Genomic DNA, 26,114 nt, shown 5'->3' on the forward strand with positions numbered 1-26,114 from the left:
CATCAGCAAATGCTTCAACTCCAAGTTGGGCCCTGACCTTAACCCTGGATTTACGGGGCTTCTCTCATTGCTACTTCCACTGCACCAGCGCCAGGAACATACATCAGTAGTAGTTTTAATAGCTCTCAAGCCATCTCTTACTCCATCTTAGAGTGTGTGCTTATTTGGCCCTTTAACCAACGATGTCAGCAAGGCTTAGAACATTTTTCAATGTAGGTGAACATCTCTTCTCCCAATGTATATTAATAGGCAAGTCCTATATGTCTCAAACAGTCAGGATTTAGGTTGTCAAAGGAAATTAGAGCTACCCCACAACAGATAAGAGTCAGCCTTCCTCTATTTCTCCTTTTTGCTCTATGCAGAGCTACTGTGTCTTCTTTAGCAAACGTATCTGAATTGCTGCCACTTTGTGTATTAAAGAGCCTGTTAGGAGCTCAATTTGCATGAGGCAGCACATTCCCATGTTAGCAGGCTTGATACCTCCTGTATCAGAAACAAGCATCTTCATGGTGCCCTTAGGCTCCAAGTTGACCCTCAGTAAGTCCTACAGACCCCAGGCTATGCTAATTTTGACACCAAAGACACCTGGACATAAGTCACCCAGCCTTGTAGTTCAGGGTCTTCACAGTCACCATTGCTGACCAGAAGAGGAAGAAGAGGAGAGCAGGCATCTCTGTGGTGACTTCAATGATGAAATCGCACTGCTAGTTTCTCATGAGTGTACCCAACACTTTAAGACACATCTCTGCTTGGATTGAGCAAAGCACTTGTTGTAAAGGAACGTGTGCCAGGGCACTCAAACTAATTTACAACATGAGGCTACCATGACATTAATAAATAATAATCCTTAATAGCTACTCTCCTCTGTTATTAAAAAGGATATGGTTGGAATTAAAGTGGATGTCTTGTGAGTAAGGTCCTTGAAGTGAAGGGATGTGCCCCTTCTCCTTGGTGTTGTACCATATCAGGCCATCTGTCAAGGTGAGACCCCAATGGTGGAGGAGGCACAAGGGGTCTCACCAGAGTTCAGTGCTGGGTGTGTTGGCATGGCTGTTACCTTGGATCTGTGCAGTAATCACAATTAGATCCTTTATAGTTAATCACCACTATGAAAAAATGAAGAAGGACCGGGCTGTTGCCTTAGAAGAGTAACAGTGACCACACCCTGGCTAGGAGGAAGAGAGACTAAGAACATAACCATATATACCCTCCTGCCAACAATGTTGTCAGGTAGCAATGAAGGGCATGGGAAGGTAGAAGCAGACTTTCTACCCTGTAAGTAGTAGTTAAATCAAAAGCAAAATTCCACAGTCAAATTCCATTATAACAAAGTTTGAGTCAAACTAAATTTTTAGTGAAAGGGTTGGGGTCTTTCAGAATTTACATATGATATAGTTTTGTATGCTGTCATTTTCAAAAGAGATCTATGTTAGTTTTTGTATCATGCTGGAAACTTAATGCTTAAACTTAACTTAATGGTGATCTTTCTGACATAAAGTAACTGGGATGTAATAGTATCTTGTGTAACAGAATATGGCCTGCTGTTTTAATATGACAGATAATCCAACAAAGTTAGCTCTCATACTATCGATGACATAGCCTCTCTCGGGGTAAAAGCTCCAAGGTTAGTAGTATACAGTTAAGGGGCTCTGTCTTTGAAATATTTCCTTTTTAGTGATCTCCCAGAACTACTTAGGCCGCCTTTATAGTACCAAGCAGAGTTAAATTTTGTTAGATTTAAAATGAATACAGTTTTGTTTTGTTTTGAAAACAGGCCCACTTGACCAGTGGCACTTGGCTTTAGCTAAGAAATTTCTAGGTTCCTTAGTTTTATCAACTCATATAAACAAAGTAATAAAAATAAGACTTTTCAGAAATGTTGAAAGAGACATCAGGATTTATGCAATGCACAGTTGTTATTTTTAACTACCATAACATCTGCCTTATACCAATCTGGAAGTCTGTATACCTGGATACAGACATTCTGGTATAACACACACCATGTTGTGTCTTGTTCTTTAATTACAGGTTTCAGTTTGGTACTATACCTTTTCCATAGCTCAACACATGCTAAATAAATTATACTTACCTGATACCTTTCATCGGTAATTTGTAAGTTTATGGCTGATGATGATCTACAATTCCACTGCTGTTTGACCACAGAGAGCTGAATTCTGCTAATTCAACCTACTTTTAAATCTTTGTTACCATTTCACTTATTCATCAGAAAAATGAAAGCTAGTATTTTACAGTAACTACTGTAACTACGATATCCTTCTCCTTTTAAAATAGAGGTTTTCAACTTCTTGAAGGACATCCGTCAGACGGACAGAAGTTTTCACCCTTCCTTCCATGTGTAATGTGTGGATCTGATATCAAAAACAAGAATTCAACTGAGCAGTTTCTCTGTATTTCTTTTTTAGAGATGTTAGATCTATCCCAAGGCATGGCTATAAAAACTTTTCTGAGTGATCCTATATAAAAGATAAAAAATGGAGCAGGTGAAAGAGTGTGGTAGGAACTCTTGGCTATCACTTCCTCTAGAATTCAGGGAAGGGGAGACCTTCTGAGAATTCTTATTTGCTATAAACCTTTTCTAACTACATGAATTCCTTCTGTTCAAATCAGAGACAGGACTAAGAATGGAAAGGCAGCAAAGTGGTTATTTGCTATCTTTTTAAAATGTTGATGCTAGAGGAGGGACTAGTGAAAAAGCACACACTCATTAACATGTGTGAAATGGCCTATTATAATTTAATTTATGATTAAATTTTGATGACTGAACTAATCATTTCTCTTCATTATACTCTCAACTATCACATCATTTCTTCATTTCTAGTTATATGGGTATAAATGTATTTAGCTAAAATTGATTTTAAAACAATTTTATCACAGCTAAAGAAACAAAATATTAATTAAGAGTGTGACTCTTTAGTATATCAGCCTCAGTTATAAATTCCATTAACATATATTGAAAAAGAAAGTTTTGTGAAACAAATCAAAACACCTAGAAATACCAGTGCATGTCTATTAAAAGCTAATTCTTTAGCAGAACAAAGACACAACTGACTCGGATGGAAATGTGCTTATTAGAGAAACTATGGAACAATAATAGTCTTCCAGTTAAATGAGATAGTAATTGAAAAGCACCATGCACAGAACTTGAACTGCGATTTGTTGGCTTTTTTCTTCCCAGTGAAAACGGCATAATACTGTTTTCTCCTTGTATGTAACATCTCAAGAGAAAAAGATTGCTTTTCATTTTAAAGGAACCCATGGATAAGTATAAGAAATTGCACAGAAAATGAGATCTTTTCTGATCAAAGTACAGGTACAGTACAGGAAAGCAAGGGGGACACCTTTAAGAACAGGATACAGTGAGGCAGCTATGGTGTAAGACATTTGCCCAAAGAAGGAAGATACTAAAAGAACCAGAAGTAAGTAAAATGGCAATAGTTAAGTCCACACCTATCAATAATTACTCTAGGTTTGAGGCAATGCCAGGGGAGGAGATGTGGGTAGAGCACCTGTGGTGACTCCTGGCTTCACAGTAAATGAGTCAAAAACTACTTGAGGGAGAGAACTTTAGAAGAAAAGCATCTCTTGAGCTCAAGTTTGGTTTGGTTCCAAGGCCCACATGTCCTCATTGACCCAGTTATTTCTCAGGCCAAAGTCCTGTTCTGAGTACACTAGGAATAAGAAGAGGAGTGCCCTGGTTCTCCCAAAGCCCTGTTGCTCAGGAAATTTACTCCCTGATACAGAGAATGACAGCCATTGTTCAGTATCCTACTTCCATTCAGTCTTCCATGTAACTAGCCTTTTATAAAGGATCCTCAGAAGAAGAAGGTTTGGTTAATAGCTCCCTGACAAGCTGATTACAGAACTTGGTGACATTTGAGATTGCAGCCATATAGTTCACCCAGGAAGAGTGAGCAATGCTGGCCCCTTCTTAAAGAACTCTGTACACAGATGTGATGCTAGAGAACTGCAAGAATCTGGCATTGCTTGGAAATCAAGTTGGTAAACCTAGTTGATTTCCAATTTGGAGCAAGAAGATAAAGTGATGACAAAGAAGGGAGGACTCTTCTAGAAACCTGTCCAAATTTTGACACTATACTTAAAAAGTCAAAGGGTTAACTTCAAAGAAATGTGTTTTTTGAAAAGGAAAATCTAAAACTATAAAAAACAGTAAGATTTCTGATTTTCCTTAAGAGAAAAATGCCATAAATCTTTTAGAACATAGTTACCAAGACAGTAATTTTCCCAAGAGATAGTGGTTTCTCTGGAGAGAGTCCATGAACTCTTGTGAATTCAGAGAAAATTATAAATCAATCCCCAAATTATTCTTTTTCTGTGAATGTTCCTATAGTAAATATTTCCATAAATGTGAGGAAAAAACTACACTAAATGTAAATGGATTGAGTTATCCAATCAAAAAACATAGAGTGACTGCATGGATAAAAAATAACATCCACTTACATGCTGCCTACATAAGTCTCACTTCAAATTAAGGGGCACAAATCATGACACAAAGAGATAGAAATAGATATTCTATGCAAAGGGAAAATAAAAGAGAAGAGCAGTATTATACTCATATCAGACAAAACACTTTAAGCCAAAAACAGTAACGAGACACAGAAGTACATTACAAATGATAGAAGTCAATTCATCAAGAAGATATATCATAAATATATATGCACTCACACTGGAACACCTAAGTACATTAAGAAAATAACTAACATATAAGAAGGGTGAATAGACAAGCAAACAAAAATAGTTTTTTCCAGCAATGGATAAGATCATCCAACATTTTAGACTAGATGAACATGACAGACATATATAGAATATTCCATCTAACAGTGGAAGAACACACATTCTTTTTAAGTATGCATGTAATATTCTCCAGGATGCATCATATGTTTGCCATAAATCTTAATAAATTTAATAAGATTGAAATCATGATGAGTATTTTTTTCTGACCACATTACAAAACTAGAAGTCAATAACAAGAGGAAAACTGGAGAATTTCAAAATATGTAGGTATTAAACAACATGCCCCTCAAAAACCAAAGGATTGAAGGAAAAAAATCCAAAGGAAAAGTACTTAAAAATCTTGAGATCAATGAAAATGGAAACACAACATTTCAAAAATTAAGGGATGCAGCAAAAGCAGTACTTAAAGGGAAATTTATAGTAATAAATACCTACATTGCATAAAAGACATTAAATAAGAGATGAAATATAAAACATTAATATAGTGAGAGAAAAAGCTAAGTCTAATGTCAGTCAATAAAACTAAACTTTTTAAAAAGATAATAGACAAGCTCTTAATAAGATACAGTAAGAAAGAGAGAAATCAAATACTAGAAATGAAAGAGATGCTAAAACTGATATCACAGAAGTACAAAGGATCATAAAGGCCACTATGAACAATTATATGCCAATAAACTGGACAACATAGAATAAATGGAGCAATTCTTACAAATGTACAGTCTATCAAGATATAAAACATGAAGACAGACTACCACTAAAGAGATCAAATTAGAAGTCAAAAAACCCCCAACAAAGATAATCCTAAGACCAGATGGTTTCACTGGTAAAAATAAAAATAGAAGGAAATACTTCCAAGCTCATTTTATAAGGTCAGTATTAACCTGAATACCAACACTAGACAAGAACATAATGAGAAAATAAAAGTACAGGCCAAAATCCCTGATGAACATAGATGCAAAAACAGTCAACAAAATATTACTAAACTGGAATCAACAATGAATTAAAGAGATCATAAGCAAGTGGAACTTATTACAGGAATGCAAGGTGAGTACAACATCCACAAACCAATAGATGTGATATACCACATTAACAAAATGAAGGATAAAAATCACATGATCTTCTCAATAGATGCAAATAAGGCATATGACAAAATTCAAATACTTCTTATGATAAAAACTGTCAACAAAGATAGTATACAGGGAATGGGCATATACCTCATATTAATAAGGGTCATATATGCCAAGCCCTCAGGTAATATATTCAAAACTAAAAACCATAATCCTAGAAATCCAAGCCAGAGCAATGAGGCTGAAAAAATAGAATAAAATACCCAGGAAAAAATTTAACCAAGGAGGTGAAAGACTTATACACTGATAACTCTAGACACTGGTGAAAGAAATTGAAGAAAAAAAAAATAAAAAGGTATTCAGTACTTATGGATTGGTAGAATTAATATTGTTAAAATATCCATATTACCTAAAAGCAATCTACATATTCAGTGCAATCTTTATCAAAATTCCAAAGGTACTCTTCACAGAAATAGAACAAATAATCCCAAAATTTGTATGAAACAGAAGACCCTGAAAAGCTAAAGCAATATTGAGAAAGAACAAACTGAAGGCATCATGCTTCCTGATTTCAAGCTATATTACAAGGCTTTGGTAATCAAAACAGCATGGTATTGACAGAAAAAAAACAGACACAAAGATCAATAGAACAGATTAGAAAGACCAGAAATAAACCCACACACATAAGGTTAATTAATTTATGACACAGGAGTCAAGAATATACCATGGGGAAAGGGTAATTGATTGTCTTTTCAATAAATGGGGCTGGGAAAAGTAGACAGTCACATGTAAAAGAATGAAACTGGACCCCTAGCTACACCATACACAAACATCAATTCAAAATGGATTAAAGATTTGATCTTAAGATCTGAAACCCTAAAACTAGAAAAAAAAAGAGAAAAAAAACTCCTTAGTATCAATCTTGGCAATTTTTTTTTGAACATGACACCAAAAGCAAAGGCAACAAAAGCAAAAGTATACATATGTAACAACATCAAACTAAAAAAGCTACTGCACAGCAAAGAAAACCACAGGTGAAAAGGCAAATCACATATAGGTGATAAGGAATTACTACCCCAAATATATAAAGGCCTCACAAATCAACAGGAAAACACAAACAGTATGATTAAATTGGGCAGTGGATGAGAACAGACATTATTCTAAAGGAGACATGTAGATGGCCCTCAGGTATATGAAAAGGTGCTCATTACTAGTCATCAGGGAAATGTGAATCAAAACCACAAGTTATCGCCTCACATCTGTTAGATGGCTATTATCAAAAGACAAGAGACAACAACTGCTAGCAAGGATATGGAAAAAAAGGTGTTGGTGGGAATGCAATTTGATACAATCACTATGGCAAACATCATGGAGGTTCCTTGAAATATTAAAAATAGAATGACCATATGACCCATTAATTTCACTTCTGAGTTTTTACCTGAAGTAAACAAAACACTATCTTGAAGAGATAGAGCACCATCATGTTCACCACAGCATCATTTACAACAGGCAATAATGGAAATAATCTAAGTGTTCATCAGAAGAAGAATGGCTAAAGAATATGTTGTATATACAGTTAGCAGTCACCTAATGATATGGAAGGACTCTTATAAATGTATGGCTAGACAATTTCATTACCGTGTCAAAGTCACAGAGTCATTTTCACACAAACCTAAATGATATAGCCTAGGTTATATGTAGGGATCGCCATTTTTTGTGGTCAGTTGTTGATCGAAATCTTCTTATACAGCTAGTGACTATATTCAATGGACTATTACTCAGAAATAAAAAAATAAGTAAATGTGTCATTTGCAACAAAATGAATGAACCCAGGGGGCCTTATGCTAGATGAAATAAGGCAGACAAGAAAGACAAATACAGTACAACAGCTTTATAGAATCATTTATAGAATTTGTAGAACCTAAAAAGTAAAATGGAGTAGAAAAGTGATTAGGGGTGACTGGGTAGAGGAAAAGGAGGAGATTGGTAAAAGGGTATACACTTTGTTATAAGGTGAATAAGATCTGAGAATCTATAGTCAATAACACTATTTACTAAAAAAATGAAATTTGCTGAAATGAGAACTTCAAAGTTCACACCAAAAACAAAACAAAGGTAAATATGGGAGGTGATAAATGATTTACCTAATGTGATCAGATAAGGGTGAGAATCCTCTTACATTGTATATATATATATATATCAAATTATCACAATATATATTTAAGTATCTTATAAATTTATGTCAATTATACCTCAATAAAGAAAGGGGGTTAGGAAAGGAGTAATAATGCGTCTATCTTCAGGATGATCATGAACAGTTCAACAAAGGAGGTAGTGTCTGTACATAATAAGAGAAAAACAATGAAAGTAAACATGGAAAAGAACTGATTTCCTTGAGGATGATCATATTTTCTGCTCACACATTAAGAAAAACTAATGTAGAACTTTCTTTTCTCAATGGTGAAAAAAAAATCCAAGAGCCAGTGCATAATCCAAAAATTCCATGTAGATGTCTGAAGAAAGCAGATGGGTGAAGAAGGAATATGATCCAGCTGTGTGGGCAGAGGCTCTATCAATTCTTAACTTCATTCCAGGGGAGTAGCAGAGAGATTGATAGCCAGTACCTCTAATTTATCTTGGAACAGGCAACAGAATTCCTATTACTCTAAGATAAAGTTGCAGTACAAAAAGGGGGAGGACAAATCGAACAATTTGCTATCAAATGGGGCTTATCAACATCTTGCACTGAACAGGCAAGAAGAATCCTAGGATTTCTTCATGGAACTCTGACCTCTCAGATTTCACCTCCTATCACTCTCCTCACCTGCTCCAGTCCCACCAGTCAGAAAACATAATAGGTAAGCTTCTGCAAGTCTGTATCCTTGCTTTGCTCTCTGCCTGACTCTTTCCCCATAGATATTTGTACAGCTTCCTCCCCTGCTTTCTTCAGCTCCTGTTCAAACTGTACTACGCTGAGGAGGCTTTTTCTGAAAATAAAAAAGGCAGTACACTTCACTTAGTGGGCACAATCAGGAGGGTGAGTTGGGGTCTTGCCTCCTTTAGTTTTACTGCTCTCCCTTGGCACTCTGCATCTGCCCTCATGGCAGTAAGGGTCTGCTTGTCCCCTGTGTCCTGCTCACCTAGCTCTCCCCACAACGGGTTGTATTGGTGAGCCCCTTCTCTATGCCCCTTGCATTGTTAGGGCCTGGTTTCCCTGCCTGTTGCCTCAGCCTCATCTACATGACTCTGGGGCCATGGATCTCCCTGATGTGAGAATGAAGTCCTTGGTCACAGGCTCAGTTGCCCCCATCACAGAGAGCACCCCTGTACTTCTCCCTATTTACCTGTTTGGTTAACACCTGGAATTGTCATAGTAGAAGAGCTGAGAGGAAAATAATTTACAAAGGCAGAGAATGAAAACACACTTGCTTAATATTTTCAAAATATTGCTTCATTCAAATGAGTTTTTTTGGTGCCCTTAAAGACCTCCTAGAGAAAACTGGAAAGGCCATTTTTTTTTGCTCTGTTGAGACAGAAAGTAGATTAGTGATTGTCAGGGACTAGAAGAAAGATGGAAATGAGGAGAGATTGCTAATGGGCAAGCTGTTTCTTTTGGGGATGATAAAAATGTTCTAGAATTATGTACCAGTGATGGTTATACAACTTTGTGGATATACTCAAAATCACTGAACTGTACACTTTAAGAGATGAATTTTATGATGTATGAATTTTATCTACATCTTTTATGAAAGAACACATTCTGTTATAATGCCTTGGAACAGGAAAAGGCCATGATGGGTGATTACTGGACTCTTCCACTGCTAATAAAGGAAGAGATTGAATTGCCTTTCAAGTCAGAGACCACCATACCTCAAAAGGGTGCTTGGTTATTGTTATGTGGAATAAGATTTAAGTTAGTAACCTATAGATCTTAAGAAAGTAATATAAAACCATCAGCTCATTATAACCTTAAAGAAACCACCATCATCATGGCTGACCCTTTGGAAGATTACACCTTCAGCTTTCAAACTTAGGAGTTATGAGATAAAGGAAACCAATATATATCTCTACCATTCTAACATGTTAAAATAATACCAGTTAAAACTTTTACATGAAGAGTTATGATAATCTTAAGTGCTGCATTTTTATAGATCACAAATTTTAACTAATAGTTGAGTCTTGTTATCTAAATTTTTTTTGAATTGCAGTACTATGTACTGTTTGGCATGAGTCAGGTTTTCCAGATGTTTTTAGCCACAACTATAGCAATTTCTTTTTGGTAAAAAGCTGCTAAAAGCTGTTGCTTTGGAATTTTGGAAATTCTTCAGGCGAGATAATCAAGGAGGATTAATGACATGTTGATAGAAAGCAGGCAACCCTCATATTTTCAGTGAATCAGTCATTTTTTTTATTTCTATCAGTTACTCTTTACAAAATACAGGTAGTTACATGACCTGCAGTGACATACTATCACCAACTCTGGGCTATATTTTAGAACATGTCTTTACTTAAGAGATTTCTGTAATGTCTTCACAACTATTACTTAGAGGGTAGGGAAGGCAGTTATGTATTCCAGGAAGTAAAGGGGTTTTTTGTTTGTTTATTTGCCATTTTTATTAACTAAATTTCATCTTACTGGGAGCATAACTCTTAGTAAAACATATTTCCTAATTGCATGTCTAGCTTTTGTATGTCTTAGGCAACATGAGTGAAAGTTAATAGGATATACTTTTTAATGTGCTCTGGAGGGGTCTTTCACCATGCAAATTAGAAGCTTTGAAAGCAGCAGTTATTCAAAAAAGAAGTAAATATCATCAAAAATTATAAGGTTGATACGTTAGAGCCAATTAAATGGAGATGTTAAGGTACAGACACACCAGATTTCACAAAGTTAAGGGATAAAGTAATATGACTATAAGGGAATAATCTACTTATGAATAATACATTCTTCAGTATTACCTGTGTACCATGATCCATAGAAGTTAGTAATAACTGATTTTAATTTTGTTTTGTAACTTCAGAAATTCAGATATAGATGTGTTTTTGTGTTAGTAAATTATTTTTGCTATTTGTTGACAGTTTATAATTATTGAAACTAATTATAGAAAAAATGGACTTACAGATGTTGACTCTGTCTAAATTATACCAATTTAAATTATACCAATTATACTAATTTATTGTCTTTTTGTGAATATTTAGAGAGCTGTTAGGCACAACATACAAAGAGGGACATGGTATTCTCCCCATTGCAAACAAATTATGATGATAGACCAATGTCCTGTGGGCCAGCACAATGCAAGCCTTTTCCTTACTTTCTCTCGTATGGCCCAGGCAAGAGTACTCTGAAGTAGGTGTGATTGTGGTCACCAGTGAAAGATGAGGACTTATGGAGGTCATGAGATTTGGTGATGACCAAATCTTGGTCACTGCCAAGCCCAAATTCACATGGCACTTCCCACACTGTAGTCATCCAAACCCTTTCTTTTGTGTCTATCTCCCCAGTGAACCATGTGGCCATGAGGGCAGTGCCCTTGGATGCCCCCTTCTGCAGTCCCCAGCATGCCATGAGCAGTCACTGAATTTTGGAAGGATGGGTGATTTTTCAGCTTGTATGCTTAACCATTGTGCACTGTACCCCCTAGGTGAGGAGGAAAGTTCAAAATGCTTGAAAGTCAATGAGTTAAAGGGCGAGATAAGAAAATCTCTAAGTAGAGAGAGAAGCCAAGGACATAAAAGCAGATGAAAAAGCTTAAGATTTTACTTATATGTGGAACACAGAGAAACAAAACAAAGGAACTGACAAAGCCAAACTAAAAGAAAGTCTAGAAATATGACTGGAGAATTGAGGCTACTGGGGACAGGGTGTGGGGGTGGGAACAAAGGGGAAAGCGGATCAGTGGTACTCGGTGGCAGGATATGAGTGCTTTGGTGTGGTGTGAAGGTAAACATCTGAGGAGTTGTGAACCTATTCACCTGAATAATTTATAGGGCTGTAAATCAATATTACTGCAATAAAATCAATAAACAAACAAAACAAAACATGAGTTACCTCATAGCACATACTGGATTTTACCCATCAGGCCAGTAAAGTATTAAGAGGCAAATGTCTCTGTGTCTTTACCGTTAGCACTTTAACATATTTGCTTTTTTCTTAATGTCATAACAGAGTTTAGGCTCAAGAAAGATGTGCAAATCTCTACTGGCTCACTTTCTATTGGTCCTGTCTTCATGGAGCTCACGAATCTGGTTATCACATAAACAACAACAAAAAGGAGTTGTAGATTAAATTTATGAACCAGTTTTAGCTAATCATTCTAAGATATAGCATTCTAGAAAATAAAAAAAAATAAATTTGAGAAGTAATCATAGTAAGTAAGTAGAATAAGTTAAACTGATTCAGATTATTCAGTCAATAGCAGTATACGAATGTTTCCTGGACTTGACTATGAACTATGGTTATGTATCATTGAGATAGTTGGGCGAAGGATACATACGAAGTATTTTTACAACTTTTGAATTTTAACTATTAATTAGACTTCCAAAATAAGCGGTCATTAAGAATAATTCAAATTAAAGTATTTGTGGATTCTGAGGATCAGTGTCAATAGGCTAACCTGAAATTATGCCATCACAGTGATTGTACTTCATAGTCACTATCGAGACAAACCAGTTTACAGCCAAATGCTCTAATTTCAAATAACTCAGCTCAGCAGGAGCTAGTATTATTCTACCTTTTTTCAATATTGTGCTTTTCAAAACTAAGCTGTGGCCACGTATTATGGATTTCTTCATTCAATACAGGACTGGTTCAACTTTTTAGAGGATATGTTAAGTTTTAAGAGGGAAAACAAGTTAGAAAAAGTGGCTATGAAATAAATGTAAACTATCATCTGATTTATAGACCTCCATTGCTTTCATTTAAAGGACCGAGCACTGTGAAAGCACTGTTTAGACTGGACTTTGGCTTAAGTGGAAAAAAGTTATTGCTGAAATTGTATAAATCATTTCAAATATTGTTTGATTTTAGTTTTTACATGTCTGGGTTTTTCTAAAAGTCCTGAGAAAGTTTGGTTCACTTTTCACTCTCCATAAATCAGCAAGTATTTCAAAGCTTCCCTGAGACAAAGAAAAACATACAAATGTGAACAGAATGATTGCATCATCACAAAGTTAAGGATCTGAAGATAATGTATATTAAAGAAAGCAACTAGCAGGGTGCTCACTTTTATAATTATTAAATATATACATTAGAAACTGAGACGTGAAAAAGAAACCAAGATAAACTATCCTAATACATTAATAACCACATATGGTTATGAGAAAGAGAAGAGCACAGCTCTACTATGATGGCGCTCATACAACTAGCTGTACAATCTTATGGAACCGGCCCAGCAAACCCATCCTTCAGGAGCAAGGATCACCAGTGATGCCAACAGAATGCTGAGTGCCCAGAGAATCCCTTGTATTTTAATGCATTAATTTACTTTCCTGCTCTTATTCATCTTATATGCAACTGATGAAATTATCATGCACTACTTTTATCATTTAAATTCCCCCTTTCAATAATCATTTATTATGCTAGCAGTAATAATAATACTTAATACTTATCCAACTTTTACTGTGTGCCAGGCATTGGGCTAAGTGCCTCTGACATTTATTGGTTCATTTGATCCTCATGAAAACTCTAGTGGTTAGATATCACCATCTCAACAGAAGATCTGAGGCTGAAGATGCAATCTAACTCCTGTGATCCCACAATTCTGCACTCCACATCACTCCTATATTACCTAACACAGAGCTAACTGCCCCACTGCCCCCAGGGCGATGTCTTCACTCAGGTTGATACCCCCAATACAAAATTTCAGCTTCATACACCCATTTCACATCTAACTTTCTCACTCCTGTCTTTGTAATTTGAGTATGTGACTCTTTAACATGGAATGTTCTGTTTTCTTCAGATCATAGGTCAAACCAGAAACATTTCACTAAAACCATAAATAAAATAAAGATGCCCAACTTCTCTATTATTAGTTTGCATTATTTTGAAAGGTCAAGTCACCAAACTAGTCAAAGACAAAAATATAAATATGGGGAAGGGGCAACAAAAATATTGATTATATATGTCATAAGATATATAATATACACATGTATGTATATAGATGTATCTATAAAACCCTTAAAATCCAGTGAATAACAAGAATGGTAAGTTTTCATTAAGAATGTCAGCCACAAAATCACCAAACTAAAAAGTAACTTTTTAGTTAGCAATAAAAAAAAGCTAGAAACAGGGAGGGAGGGTGATACATATCCAACATGCAACACCAAATATATATATATATATATATATATATATATATATATAAATAGGAATATACTTAACAAAATGTATGAGGACATCTAAGAAAAACATTGTAAATATATAACAGTGTGATAGGAATAGGTAGGTAAATGTAATAGAATAAAGGTATCTATATTAAAAAACCACAAATGATCATCTCACCTGGGAGAGAACCACTGAAATGGAATGTTAGAAATAAATTTTGTATACATGAAAACTTGGCATATCACAAAGGAAGCCTTCTCGGATCACGGGGGAAAATGGATTATTCAAAAACTAATTAGGGAAACTAAGGCTGGTTCCAAATCTCTTATCTTATCCCACCATGAGTTTAATCAGATTTAAAAGTGAAAAATGAAACCAGAAGAGTATACGGAAAAAAATAAGCAAAAATTTAAATACTCTTAGGCTAGTAAGTTCCCTTTAAGCATAATAAGAAACAAAAGATATATTCAATGATATATTTAATGAAAAATAACCACCACTGTTAAAACAAATTCACAAAAATAAAACCTGAATTTTAAAAAGTCATAAATTTGAAGATAAATAACAAAGTGGGTGAAATTTTTATAAGGATAAAAAGACTAATAACTCAGTAACAAAACAATCAATACAAACATGGAAAAAACAAAAATCAGCAATTCACCCCCTATGCCAAAAATGGCAAATACCATGAGGGAAGATGATGACTTCAATAGTAATACATGAATTGCAAGCAAAAATAAGTTGCAATGTTTGTGATCTATCAGATTGGTAAAAATTAAAATTGAACCAGCGATCAGTGTTGTTAAGGAAAAACTACCTAGATTTTTTTTTTAAAGATTTATTATTTATTTATACAAGCACTGGGTACAGTCAGAAGCATGGGAGCGTGAGAGAATTCACCAGAGCCAGAGCAGGGAGCAGAACAGGCAGACTGATGAAGTAAACTGCTGAGGGTGCTCCGAGCAGTGGGTGGCAGGAGAGGTTTTCATGCCATGTGGGACCCTTGCCCGGTGGCCGGGGATCAAACCAGCGTTGCAGAGGCTGCGGGCAGCTTTGCAACCCAGTGCTCAACCACTGCGCCACCCGGGGAGTACTTAACTTTGTAACATGTACTAGAATATAAACTGCATATCCTCAACGAGCAATCCCACTTTTAGAAATTTAAGGATACAGTAGCCAAGTTCACTATCCATATTATCCAGGCAAAGAACACATTTTGTTTCTTTCATGTTCTGCACTATGGAACTTCTATACAAAGCTCTGCATTGAAAAACTGCTGAGTTTTTCTGAAGAGCCTGGTCACCACACACAAGTCATCTCTATAGAATGCATCTTTTCTGAAGCAAGAGTTTGCATATTTACCTCCAAGGAAAACTTAAGGAAGAGAGGGAAAGTAGTTGGCCCCTAGGAGAGTGAATGTTATATCTAGAACTAAAGTTGTTGGGAAGGGGAATTTCTACTCTGGACCTAATTTGAGTGTGGTCCTGATGCTTCATCTCAGTGGGTTGTCCACATAGTGAGGACCCATATTGTCCTCTTTACTTCTATAGTTAGAGAACTTATGCCCATGTCATAGGAAGTCAACTATAAGGATGTGTGTGTGTGTCCTTCTGATTTTAGGATGAATATATGCTTATTATAGAAAAATTAAAATATAATAAAAAATATTGAAATGAAATGCAGCCCTTACCCATACTACTTGATGAATATTCATTGATATATATTGAAGTTCTCTGCAGTCTGTTTTTAAAACGTGAAATCACATTATCTAAAATTTAATATCCATGTCACTTGATTTTAAGAAAACTCTGTAAATTTTAATGGCAATTATATAAATTGTATGGGTCAGGACATATTAAATTACAAGGCAATGACATGAACCCTAAAAGTTTCAGTGACTTCAAAGCAGCAAAGATTTTTTTAGATATATTTTTTACATCATTTTTCATTTTTGTACAATGTATGCATTTTCATCTCAGTTATAGTCCCTGTGAAATTCCCACCACCCATTCACCCGTGCACCATCACCATAGTCCCTTGTGCTCTTCCCACCCCTATTTTGATCCTCCTCCCTTCTCCCCCCATGCAGTGTGTCTCTGGTTTATAGCTGCCTGTTGATTTTGATTTTTACTTTAGTAGAGTTACTTTTTTTCCCTGATCCCTTATTTGGATCCTCTACATTCCTCCATTAAGTGAAACAATCTGATATTTTTCTTTTTCTTTCCATCTTATTTCACTGAGAATGATCCCTGCTAGCTCCATCCATGTTGCTTAAAGCCATAAAGATTTGACCTGGAGAAGACAGCATACTGCTCTCAGGCTAAGGGGCTCTTCTCAAATCATCTCTCATGCCCATGCTCTTAGGGCATGAGGTATGTCATTGTTGCTGGGCCAAGAGGAGAGAAATGCAAACAACGGCCCAGAGCTCTTCTACACTGCAGCTCAACAATGAGACATAGCTCCTGCTCTACTTCTTTGGTCCAGTCAAGTCACCTCTCTACAGCTAACTGTGTGGAATAAGAAAGTGCAATTCTACCATATGCCAGAGATAGAAGTGAAATGCTAGAGAACAGGCCTAATGACAACCACATGGGCGCACCACAGTTTGCTTAACCATTCTTTGAATGCTGGGCTCTTTCCAATTTTTTGCAAATGTGATGATTATCAGGTATAAAGTTTTATTTGGCATTCTATTTATTTCTTTAGAATAAATTTCTAAATGTTACATTATTTGCTTAAGAGATACGTTAGCGCTTCATATTCTTGATTCCTCCTGCTAAACCACCTTATCCACCTATGAACAAATATAAAAATTCCACCAGTATGTTGTCTTTTTATAAAATATTTACTGATTATTTCACCATTAATTCCACTTGCATATTTTTTGCCTTGGGAAAGGAAAAGAATTTCATGTATACGTGGGTGTACATAAATATATAAATGTACATCCATGCTGGGATTTTGTTGTTCTTGTCTTATGTTTGCTATACTTCTGTGAGCAACATGTGCAGCAATAATATAAACCATTTGATGTAAATGTTATAATTTCTCAAATCTGGTTTGTTTGTCTGTGAATTTTGTTCATGTTTTCTTAAAGAAATTCAAGGAATCAAATCTATTGCTGTTTTCATTTGTGATTTTTCCCATTTTTTTTAACTTCAAAAGAAAGAGATCTGCCTGTATACATTATTTCTTACAACTTATTTTTCCTTTTTAACTGTCTATTTAGTTTGAATTTTATTTCATGACAGTCAATTAGCATAATAAGGGAGTGCTCCAGTCCAAAAGTCACACAATAGGTATACTAATAATTATGTGACCTCTTAGGTAAATTATTTAATCCTTACTCTATTCTGTTTCCACAACATAAATCAAAGCTTAGAAGGCTTCTTAGTTTCAGTGCAAAACTAAATGAGTATCGTGGCCTGTGCCATCACTCAGAGTACCAGGAACAAACAAAGAAAATATTATACTTCTATTCTGCAAGTATTGTGAAAACATCTCATTTTTCCAGGCCTTTCTCTTCAACTCCCATTTGTTCCAGTATGACAGACTCTGAACTTTCCTCATCATCCCACCATACGTTTTGAGTGAGACCAACCCTGAATATTAGGATTTCTGCAGACTGTGTAGCTATACCACAACAAAAAAAATTTTTTTAATATTTAGTGACTATTTGTTGGGCACCTGACATGCACAAGTAACTGTCAGGGCACTGAAGAAATCATGAATAAATCAGATTGGACCTTGCTTATACATGAATTTTACTCCCATTAGGAAGATACAAATTAATCAAATGCCATCAAGAAATTGTAAACCAAGATGATGACATGAATAGGAGGACCCCAGGGTTGTGAGAATCTTTAACAGAGGAGCTGATCCTGTCTAGAAAAGTGACATTTCCTGCAGAGGTAAAATGAGGAGAAAAGAGAGAGTGCTCCAGGCAGAGAAAAACAAATACAAAGAACCTGGTGCCAAAGGAAGCAGGGTGTGTTTAGTTAGATGAAACTGGAGTGATCAGAGCAGACAGAACTCAAGGGCAGCCAAGGTCTTTGGCCTTTAACTTTAGAGCTAAATGGATGCTGCTGAGGGTTTTAAAGCTTGGTAGAGTGTCATAGTCAGAGACGTATTTAGAAAAGATCTCACTGATGCCTGTGCAGATCTCAGAGAGGAAAAGTAGATAAGGGTATATTCATAGGTAGGAACTGAAATTGTTTAGTATAATTTATCTTATCTGGGAGAAAAGGGAGTTACTGAGAACTGCAGATTTGATTTATCTTTACATGTAACAGAAGTAATTCTATCTTCAAGTCACTGTGTGAAAAACAACTGAAACCCAGGGTGACTAGAGGCAAAGGGGCAGAGGGCCAAGAAGACTGGAGTAGGAGGGGGATTTTACAATGCAAACACTTACATGCCTTATGATTTTTAATCTTGTGCATATGTCAACTGCTTAAAATATGATTAAATTTTTAAAGTAATATCACCCAAGCAGAGCCTTCCTTGTGTTATTAATGTTGCCCTTGGGAGTCCCCATTGGTCATAAGGCATAAAGGTAAAAAGAAATTGTGACAAGTCTCTCTGTGAACAGTCAACTCATGAATAAAGTGAGCTCCCTGTGCCTGCTCACAGATCACATGAGAACACATTTTACCTTACAGAATCACCAAGAAAAAAACTTCCTAAAATGTAGTTGTCTAAAATCTAAAAGACACAGAGTATTATTTAAAATATAAAATCTACCCAGAAAAGAAAGAACTTCTAATATCCTGGACTTTCATTTCTATGTGAATATGGCAACCAATAAAAAAAAAAAAAAAAGTACAGCACTGTTCAAAATAACTGAGACAAAAATGAAAGTTGGGTACTTGGCTTAAAGGACTACATTATAAAAACAACCCGGGTAGTCATATAATTTCCTCATGTTCTAAATCAGTGAAATCTAGAGTTGCAGCTGTCCCACAAACTGAAACCATATAAATTTTTAGAAAATGAGTCAATCATGAGATTAAAGTTTCAATTTATAACACTTCTGTGTTTTAGTTACAAAGTCATAAATAAATCCAGCATGACAGAGAAGGTAAATATTTTCTCAGTTGTTTATGTAGCCAAAGAGGAAAGGAATTTAACATGCAATTAACCACTTAGGTGTTTTTAGATATGCACCATATGGTCTTTACATATAAGATAAAGAAAAAAATAAATATTGTTTTGTTTAACCTAACATTTGCTTAGCAACAACATCAAATACTCCAAACCAGTACAACCTGGGCTACTAGTACCTTCATTCAAGTAAGAGTTTTTCCATACAAAGAACTATGGCTCGTTTCCAAAGAGCTAGGGCATAAGAACACAAGTAAAAGTAGAAAGAGGAAGAAAAGAGAAATAGAAGGAATGAGGAATTTTACCAAATAATTTAAGTTTGAATCTCTGGAGAAAGAATGATGGAATTTTTAACCACTCTAGTTCTACTGTTAGTATTTTTTTACACATAAAAAGGATTTTTTATGCCATTCTTTAACCAACATCTGAACAAATATGTGGTAAGAATAGCAAAGGTCAGAAGCAGATCTCAGATTTCTACATAAAGACTAAGTAATCTCATCAGTATAATACTTTAAAGATAACTAATTGGAAAAAATCTGATTTCCATTTTAATATAGATAGTAGAAATTATTTAATAGACTTTTTTTCTTATCCTCTTGTTTTGCAATTTATTTTAAGATTAAAGCTTTAAAATAAAATCATTAACACTGATGTTATAAGGTTAACAAGCTGTGATACAATCTTATGTTAACATGGAACTGAAATTGTGAAATCTATGTAAAGCTTTGAAATGCGAAAACTAAAAATATGAAACTGCAATTTTTAATCTGCTTAGATCTACAAATGTCGATTATCTACATGGATTCTACAGATGTATACTCATCTACATATTTTAAAGAATGATTCTTCAAAATTGACTATCAAGTAAACAAGAAAGAAAGTAAATTCTAGCAGTAATAAAATTTTAACACCCAAGTTGTGTATAGCAATGATGTCTTCTCATAGTTGGTGGTTTTATCTTTCTTCTTTTGGGGACTATTTAAAAAAAAAAAAAAAACCTTCATACAGTATATATTGATAAGAATACTCTCAAAATTTCTCTGATACTGATTTCAGCTCCTTATTCCCACCCTTCCACAGGGCTAGGAGGTATGTTTGAAAGTTAATCTGGGATGAGCACACTATATAAACAGCTGGGGTTACCACTGTTTGCACTCCATCTCCCAACTGGTAAATTAGTGGTCACTTTCCCTTGCACATAAAATCACAACAACAGCAATCTCAGCTTAAGAATCTGCTCTAAAAATCAAGCAATTTCAAAATGGAAGTCCTCAAATTTCACATAAATTTTATGCTAAAAGCCCACTTAGTAGTTTGTTACTTGGGAACTCACACATCCAAAATAAATGTTCTATAAATGATGTTGCAAGCTACCATACAGTCAATGTAGCCCTAAAACACCAGAAAAGAGAAGTAATACACTGTACTGTTGTAGTTGCAGTAGTAGATGAGGAAAAGAAAACAATACATTTAAGATTTTAGTTTTTTGCTGGTACTTGAAAAAAAGTTGGTGATCCAATGTGTGACCACTGCTTAAATATTCTTTTTGGTCCCCTACATTTCCTTCATCTTACCAAGCAAATTCTCCATTTGATGTTGTCCATATCCAGGGCTTACTGTGCACTCTCTCTCTCTATGCTGATAATTACCTAATCTACAGAGCCCCAGCCTTGATCTATTTTCTGTGCTTCAGACTCATTGATGATGGCTGACAGGCCTCTCCACTTGGACATGCTATTGTTACATTAGATTTTGACTCACTAGGCTTTGCACCCATACCCCGTAAAGAAGCAATCCCTCCTAAACTCCATGTAGTAAATGCCATTCCATCCCCACAAATGGCCCATTCAAACCATGGTTATCATTCCCCACTCATTCTCTGTTGTCACTGCCTCCCAAACTATCAAACACTCAGTCCCCAGGTCTGTCTGATAGCATCCCTGACCCTCTAAATTACTCTTCTCTCTAGCCATCTTTCATTCTTTTGCTTAGCCTCCCAGTGTCTACTCTGCTGATGTAGCAAGGATGACAAAGAAATCAGGAGTTTACTAAGAACATGAAGGCACCGTTTTTCCTCATGAATATTTCAGGTAAGAAGCTTCCTTCTGGAAATTAGAAACTAGAGTCACAATATACCCTTTGTATTAGGTATATGATGTATCAGAACATTTTTACCTTGTCAGCTTTTATAAGTTTGGTCCATGTGCTTGCAACTCAAAACAGTTTGAGGGGCTCAAAGAATATTTTGTTTAGTAAGGAAATGTTTGACTGACAGTCAAATATAATGATAATTTTGTATATGTACCCCCCCAAAAGTCATTTCTAACACAGGCTCCATTAAGGCAAGTATTTTGTATGTTTCACTCACTACATCTCTATCAACTAGACAGTGTATACAACACAGAGTAGCCACTTGACAAATATATTACATATTAAAATGGATATTATAAACAAAACCATAAGTGCATTAAATAATAATAAAATGTAATTGAGCTAATATACAAAATATAAAATGGGGTTTAGAAATAGTCTTTATGCTTTATGTTAAAAAAAAAAGCATGTTTGCTATGATGTACCTGGCAATTTATCACACTTGTTAGCTGTTTGCTTGTTCTAATAAGACAGTATGTTACAGGAAGAAAATTACACTTAATTTGCAATATATTTATCACTTCTGTATAAAAACAAAGAATAGAAATCAGTCTCAGTAGAAATCAGACTCCAGTAGCAGCAGTCTCTTTGAAATGGTGCAACTTGAGTAGGTTGAAGTCAGCCAGGTATCATCCTCGACAAATCTGTAGCCCACACTCAAAGAAATAAACAGATAAGCGACAAATTCAGGTAAATGGGAGTAATCAATGTGCCACTTTTAATTAGTGTAGCACTGTCATAATTTTAATTTATTGCTATATATAAAATAGAAAACTAAATATAGGATGCTTAGTATTATACACAATAAATGTCATTTTACCTTTTTTTGGGTGTTTGTTCTAACAAGAATAATGGTTAGATATCAATGTATCATTCAGTTCCAGTCCCAGTAATTGCTCTCTTGAAGTGATTCTCTTATTTTTGTTTTCTCAAACAAAACTAAAGACAAACATCACAATATACAATCATTGTCTAAAAGTTCTGACCACAATTACATACACACAATTTGTGCAGGCACAATAAAAATTGTGAATATTTTACAAGTTGTTGTTTAAATTATACTTCCCTCTCATCATTCTTTAATTTGAGGGTATTAAATTATTCATTTGAGAGAAGAACATTCTGGGAATAGGCTTCAAAGGGGCAAAAACTGTCATTCTTTTGGTCTGCATGGGAATAAAGTCATCTTCTTGACACTAAATGTTACAAAGGCTTTTGTGTCACTTTTGATCCTTACTTCTCACTCATCACCCTGACCTCCCCATCCAGCCCACCCCCTAGCCTTACTCGCTCTTTTAATACACTGTTCTCAAATTCATTTCATTCTTTCCTTTACCTTCCTCACTCGGTATCCTAAGTTCGAGACACAGTCAGCTTTTCCAGGTGCCTAAATAACTTCTCAGTTTGGACCCCCTAAATTCATTCTATGTCCCATATGTTGCAATTAGAATAATCTTTTAACATTCAGAAATGTTTTTTAAATACCAATTATTTAAATACCAATTATTTAAATACCAGTTTCTATTATATTATAAAGTAAAAAGAATGACAAAATTATCAACCATATATCAACCAATAAGTTTAAGAAATAAAATGTTTCTAAGATGTCTGTAATCCCATTTCTTTTTCCAGAGGTAAGCACTATCGGAACTCTGTTTATCATTTACTTTTCTTTAGTTTTACTATATAGGTATATATCCATGATAGTACTTAGGTTTGTATAACATTAGATTTTATTATAAAAATAATTAATTTAATTCTTCTGAAAATCTTTTTTTTTTTTTTTTTTTTTGCTTTATATTATGCCTTTAGCTAAGTTCACCTCTGGGTTCCTCAATTTCCACTGTTGAATAAGATTCCAGAAGCCCACTTTCTCCTTCTTTCTACATTTACAAACAATGCTGTTACAAACCTTGCTTTCTTATCATTTGGTACATAAGACAACACACTGTCTAAGTGAATTGCTGGGTGATAGGACTCATTGATGATGAGTCAACCATTTTTAACTTTGAAACCAACCAATTGTTCTCCAATGAGGTCACACCAAATGTGCACTCCTTCCTACACATGTAAGAGTGCCTGTAACTCCACATCAATATCAACAGTGTACGCTATCAACTGTTTACCTGCCAAACTGGTGAGACTAAATGGCATCCTAATGTAGATTTAGTTGGCACTCCCTAATTAACATGGAAATCATTTATATAGCTTATTGCACATCTATGTCTTTAGACATTCAAAGTACTATAGAAATATTTACATTCCAAGATGGAACATTTTATGCTATGTGTTTATTGTTTTTTTGCCACAACAAAAGTAGAGAAATAAAGACTTTTCTATTATATGTGTTGAAAATACCAACTTCCAGTCTATAGATTTTTACATATTCTTTTTTTAATAAAAGATTCAGATTTTAACACAGCTGAATATGCCATTGTTGCATTATAGTTAATGCTTTTTTTTAAAATCATATGTACAATATAATATAGTTTGAGTAAATATAAAAAGGGACTAAAAGAAATTCTTTTGCACTATTTTCTAAAAAATTATGTCTTTACTCCTTACATTGAAGTTTTTAACACACTTCATTTTTATGTAACTATAAGACAGATATCCAAATTTTATCTTTTCCATATGGATAATCAATCACTACAGCTTCATTTTTATATCTTTTAAAGATTTATTTATTTATACAAGAACCGGGGTACAGGCCAGATGCGTGGGAGGGTGAGAGTATTCACCAGAGACAGAGCAGGGAGCAAAACAGGCAGATCTACTGAAATACACTGCTGAGGGGAGCAGTGGGCGTGACAGGAGAGGTCTGCCATACCATGTGGGATTCTGCCAGCTGGCTGAGATGAAACCTGAGCTGCAGAGGCTGTGGACAGCTTCACAGTGCAGCGCTCAATGGCCTGCGCCACCAGGGAGGCCTTGCAGCTTCATTTTTAAAAATAGTGGCTTCTTTGCCCACAGACTTACAATGCCACACAGTTTAAGAGTCCATAAATGTAGTGAGTCTGTCTTTTGGGTCTTGGTTCTTTTCCTCTGTTCTATTTGTCTACCCCACACAGTGTTACCATGACTAAATTCCTACAGCTTCATTTGAATACTAATCCTAATTGGGCAACGATTACACCAATTTGCTGCTGTTCTTCAAAACTACCCTGGTTATTCTTGGGCTATTCTTCTCTGATGTAAAATTATTCAATCAGTTTGTTATGTTCACACAAACAGACGTTAGAATTATATTACATTAAATATACACATTAGTTGGAGAAAAATTGATCATATTAAATCTCACTGTCTATACTTATGATTTAGCTCATTTACTTAAGATTCTGAAAATGAAGAGTATATACTATTTTTTATTCATTTTTATTAACTACCTCATAATTTTATTTGCATAATAATGTCTCCAATTTTTTTCAGTGTGTTGCTAATAAACAGAAATGGAATTAATTTTTACACATTGTTTAACCAGAAAAAATTGGTAACCTCTATTAATTTTCTCAGCTATCAGTCATCAGCAAGTAATTAATTTTGTTTCTTTCTTCCCAATGTTTATAATTTTTCTTTTGCTAGTCTTATTACCCTGGAGAACACTACACTGAAGAATTCCATCAATGCCTTGGTCTTGGTCTTTATTTTTATGGGGATATTTCTAATAGGTTTCATAAATGAGCTGAAAAATTAATGAGTAAATGCATAAGTCTCTAAGTAGGAAGAACAGAATATTTGTGTAAATCTAAACTAAATCTCAGACATTAGAAAAAATAGACAACCTTAAAGTAATATTTTTCTTCTTTCAAGAGAGCTATGATTCTTTTAAAGATCCTGAAAACAATTTACACAAAGAGCTTTGGTACTACCATGAATAGAAAGATAATTGCAGTGAAGGAAGAAACCTTTAATTTTTACAAAGGAACTAGTACAAAGATAGTAGACCAAAACCAACTCTTTCCTGACCACAATGGTATGGAGCCAGAAATAACAAGAGGAAAGTGAGATCTACAATACATGGAAACCACGTAACACAATTCTCAACAAACAATGAGTCAAAGAAGAATCAAAATGGAAATAAAGTTACTGCAAAACAAATGAAAATGGAATACAACATACCAAATCTTATGTGATGCAGCAAAAGCAGTTCTGAAAGGAAAATTTACAGCAATAAATGTATCAAAGGATAATATATGTAATAACATCATTCTTTTAAATTAAAAATCTAGTGATTGCTGACTCAGAATTTTGTTGCCATTGTTACCCAATCTTTACATCTTTAATTATGATGCAGAAGAAACTTAAATGGTAAGGACCTTTGTGCTCTCTTCTAAAAAGAGAAGAGATTTATTTAGCTAAAGCTAAATAAGTCATTCTAAGACCTAAAATTTAAAAAAGTAGACAAGTAATTCAGTCAAGTTAAAGTTTTGTGTCTTGCTGTCCCTTGTAATTTTGACCATCCTATGACTTTACCACTGACCAGTCATATTGTAACTACATGGAGTTTAAGTCATATACATTCTAAAACCAAGCAAAGAGGAATATAAAATGAGCACAAAAACACACAAACACATGTTCAATAAATGGTGCTGGGAAAACTGGGTCGCTACATGCAAAAGAATGAAGCTTGACTACTACCTCACACCATATACAAAAACCAACTCAAAATGGATTAAAGAACTTTACATAAGACC

The 26,114-nt window shown here is 34.9% G+C and overlaps 1 protein-coding gene across 4 annotated transcripts in view; it reads right to left on the reverse strand.

Moving 5' to 3' along the window:
* The window catches only part of MIPEP (mitochondrial intermediate peptidase), a 144,371-nt gene that overhangs the window by 35,284 nt on the left and 82,973 nt on the right, over positions 1–26,114 (reverse strand). The window contains exons 17-18 of one of the 4 annotated variants that reach the window (XR_008554419.1): positions 22,241–22,359; positions 22,044–22,064 (exon numbers count right to left, since the gene is read on the reverse strand). The exons of 2 other annotated variants lie outside the window; for them this stretch is intronic. Coding sequence is in view for 1 of the 2 variants with exons in the window: in XM_054701960.1 (XP_054557935.1) it covers positions 22,039–22,076 (38 nt within the window). In the remaining variant the exon portion in view is untranslated. Of the gene's footprint in view, positions 1–20,265; positions 22,077–22,240; positions 22,360–26,114 lie in introns of those variants that run through there. One more of the 4 variants, XM_054701960.1, reaches the window with a different exon arrangement.

The sequence above is a fragment of the Talpa occidentalis genome, unplaced genomic scaffold, assembly GCF_014898055.3.
Source record: "Talpa occidentalis isolate TD23 unplaced genomic scaffold, MPIMG_talOcc4v2.1 talOcc4.5, whole genome shotgun sequence".
Classification (NCBI taxonomy): Eukaryota; Metazoa; Chordata; class Mammalia; order Eulipotyphla; family Talpidae; genus Talpa; species Talpa occidentalis.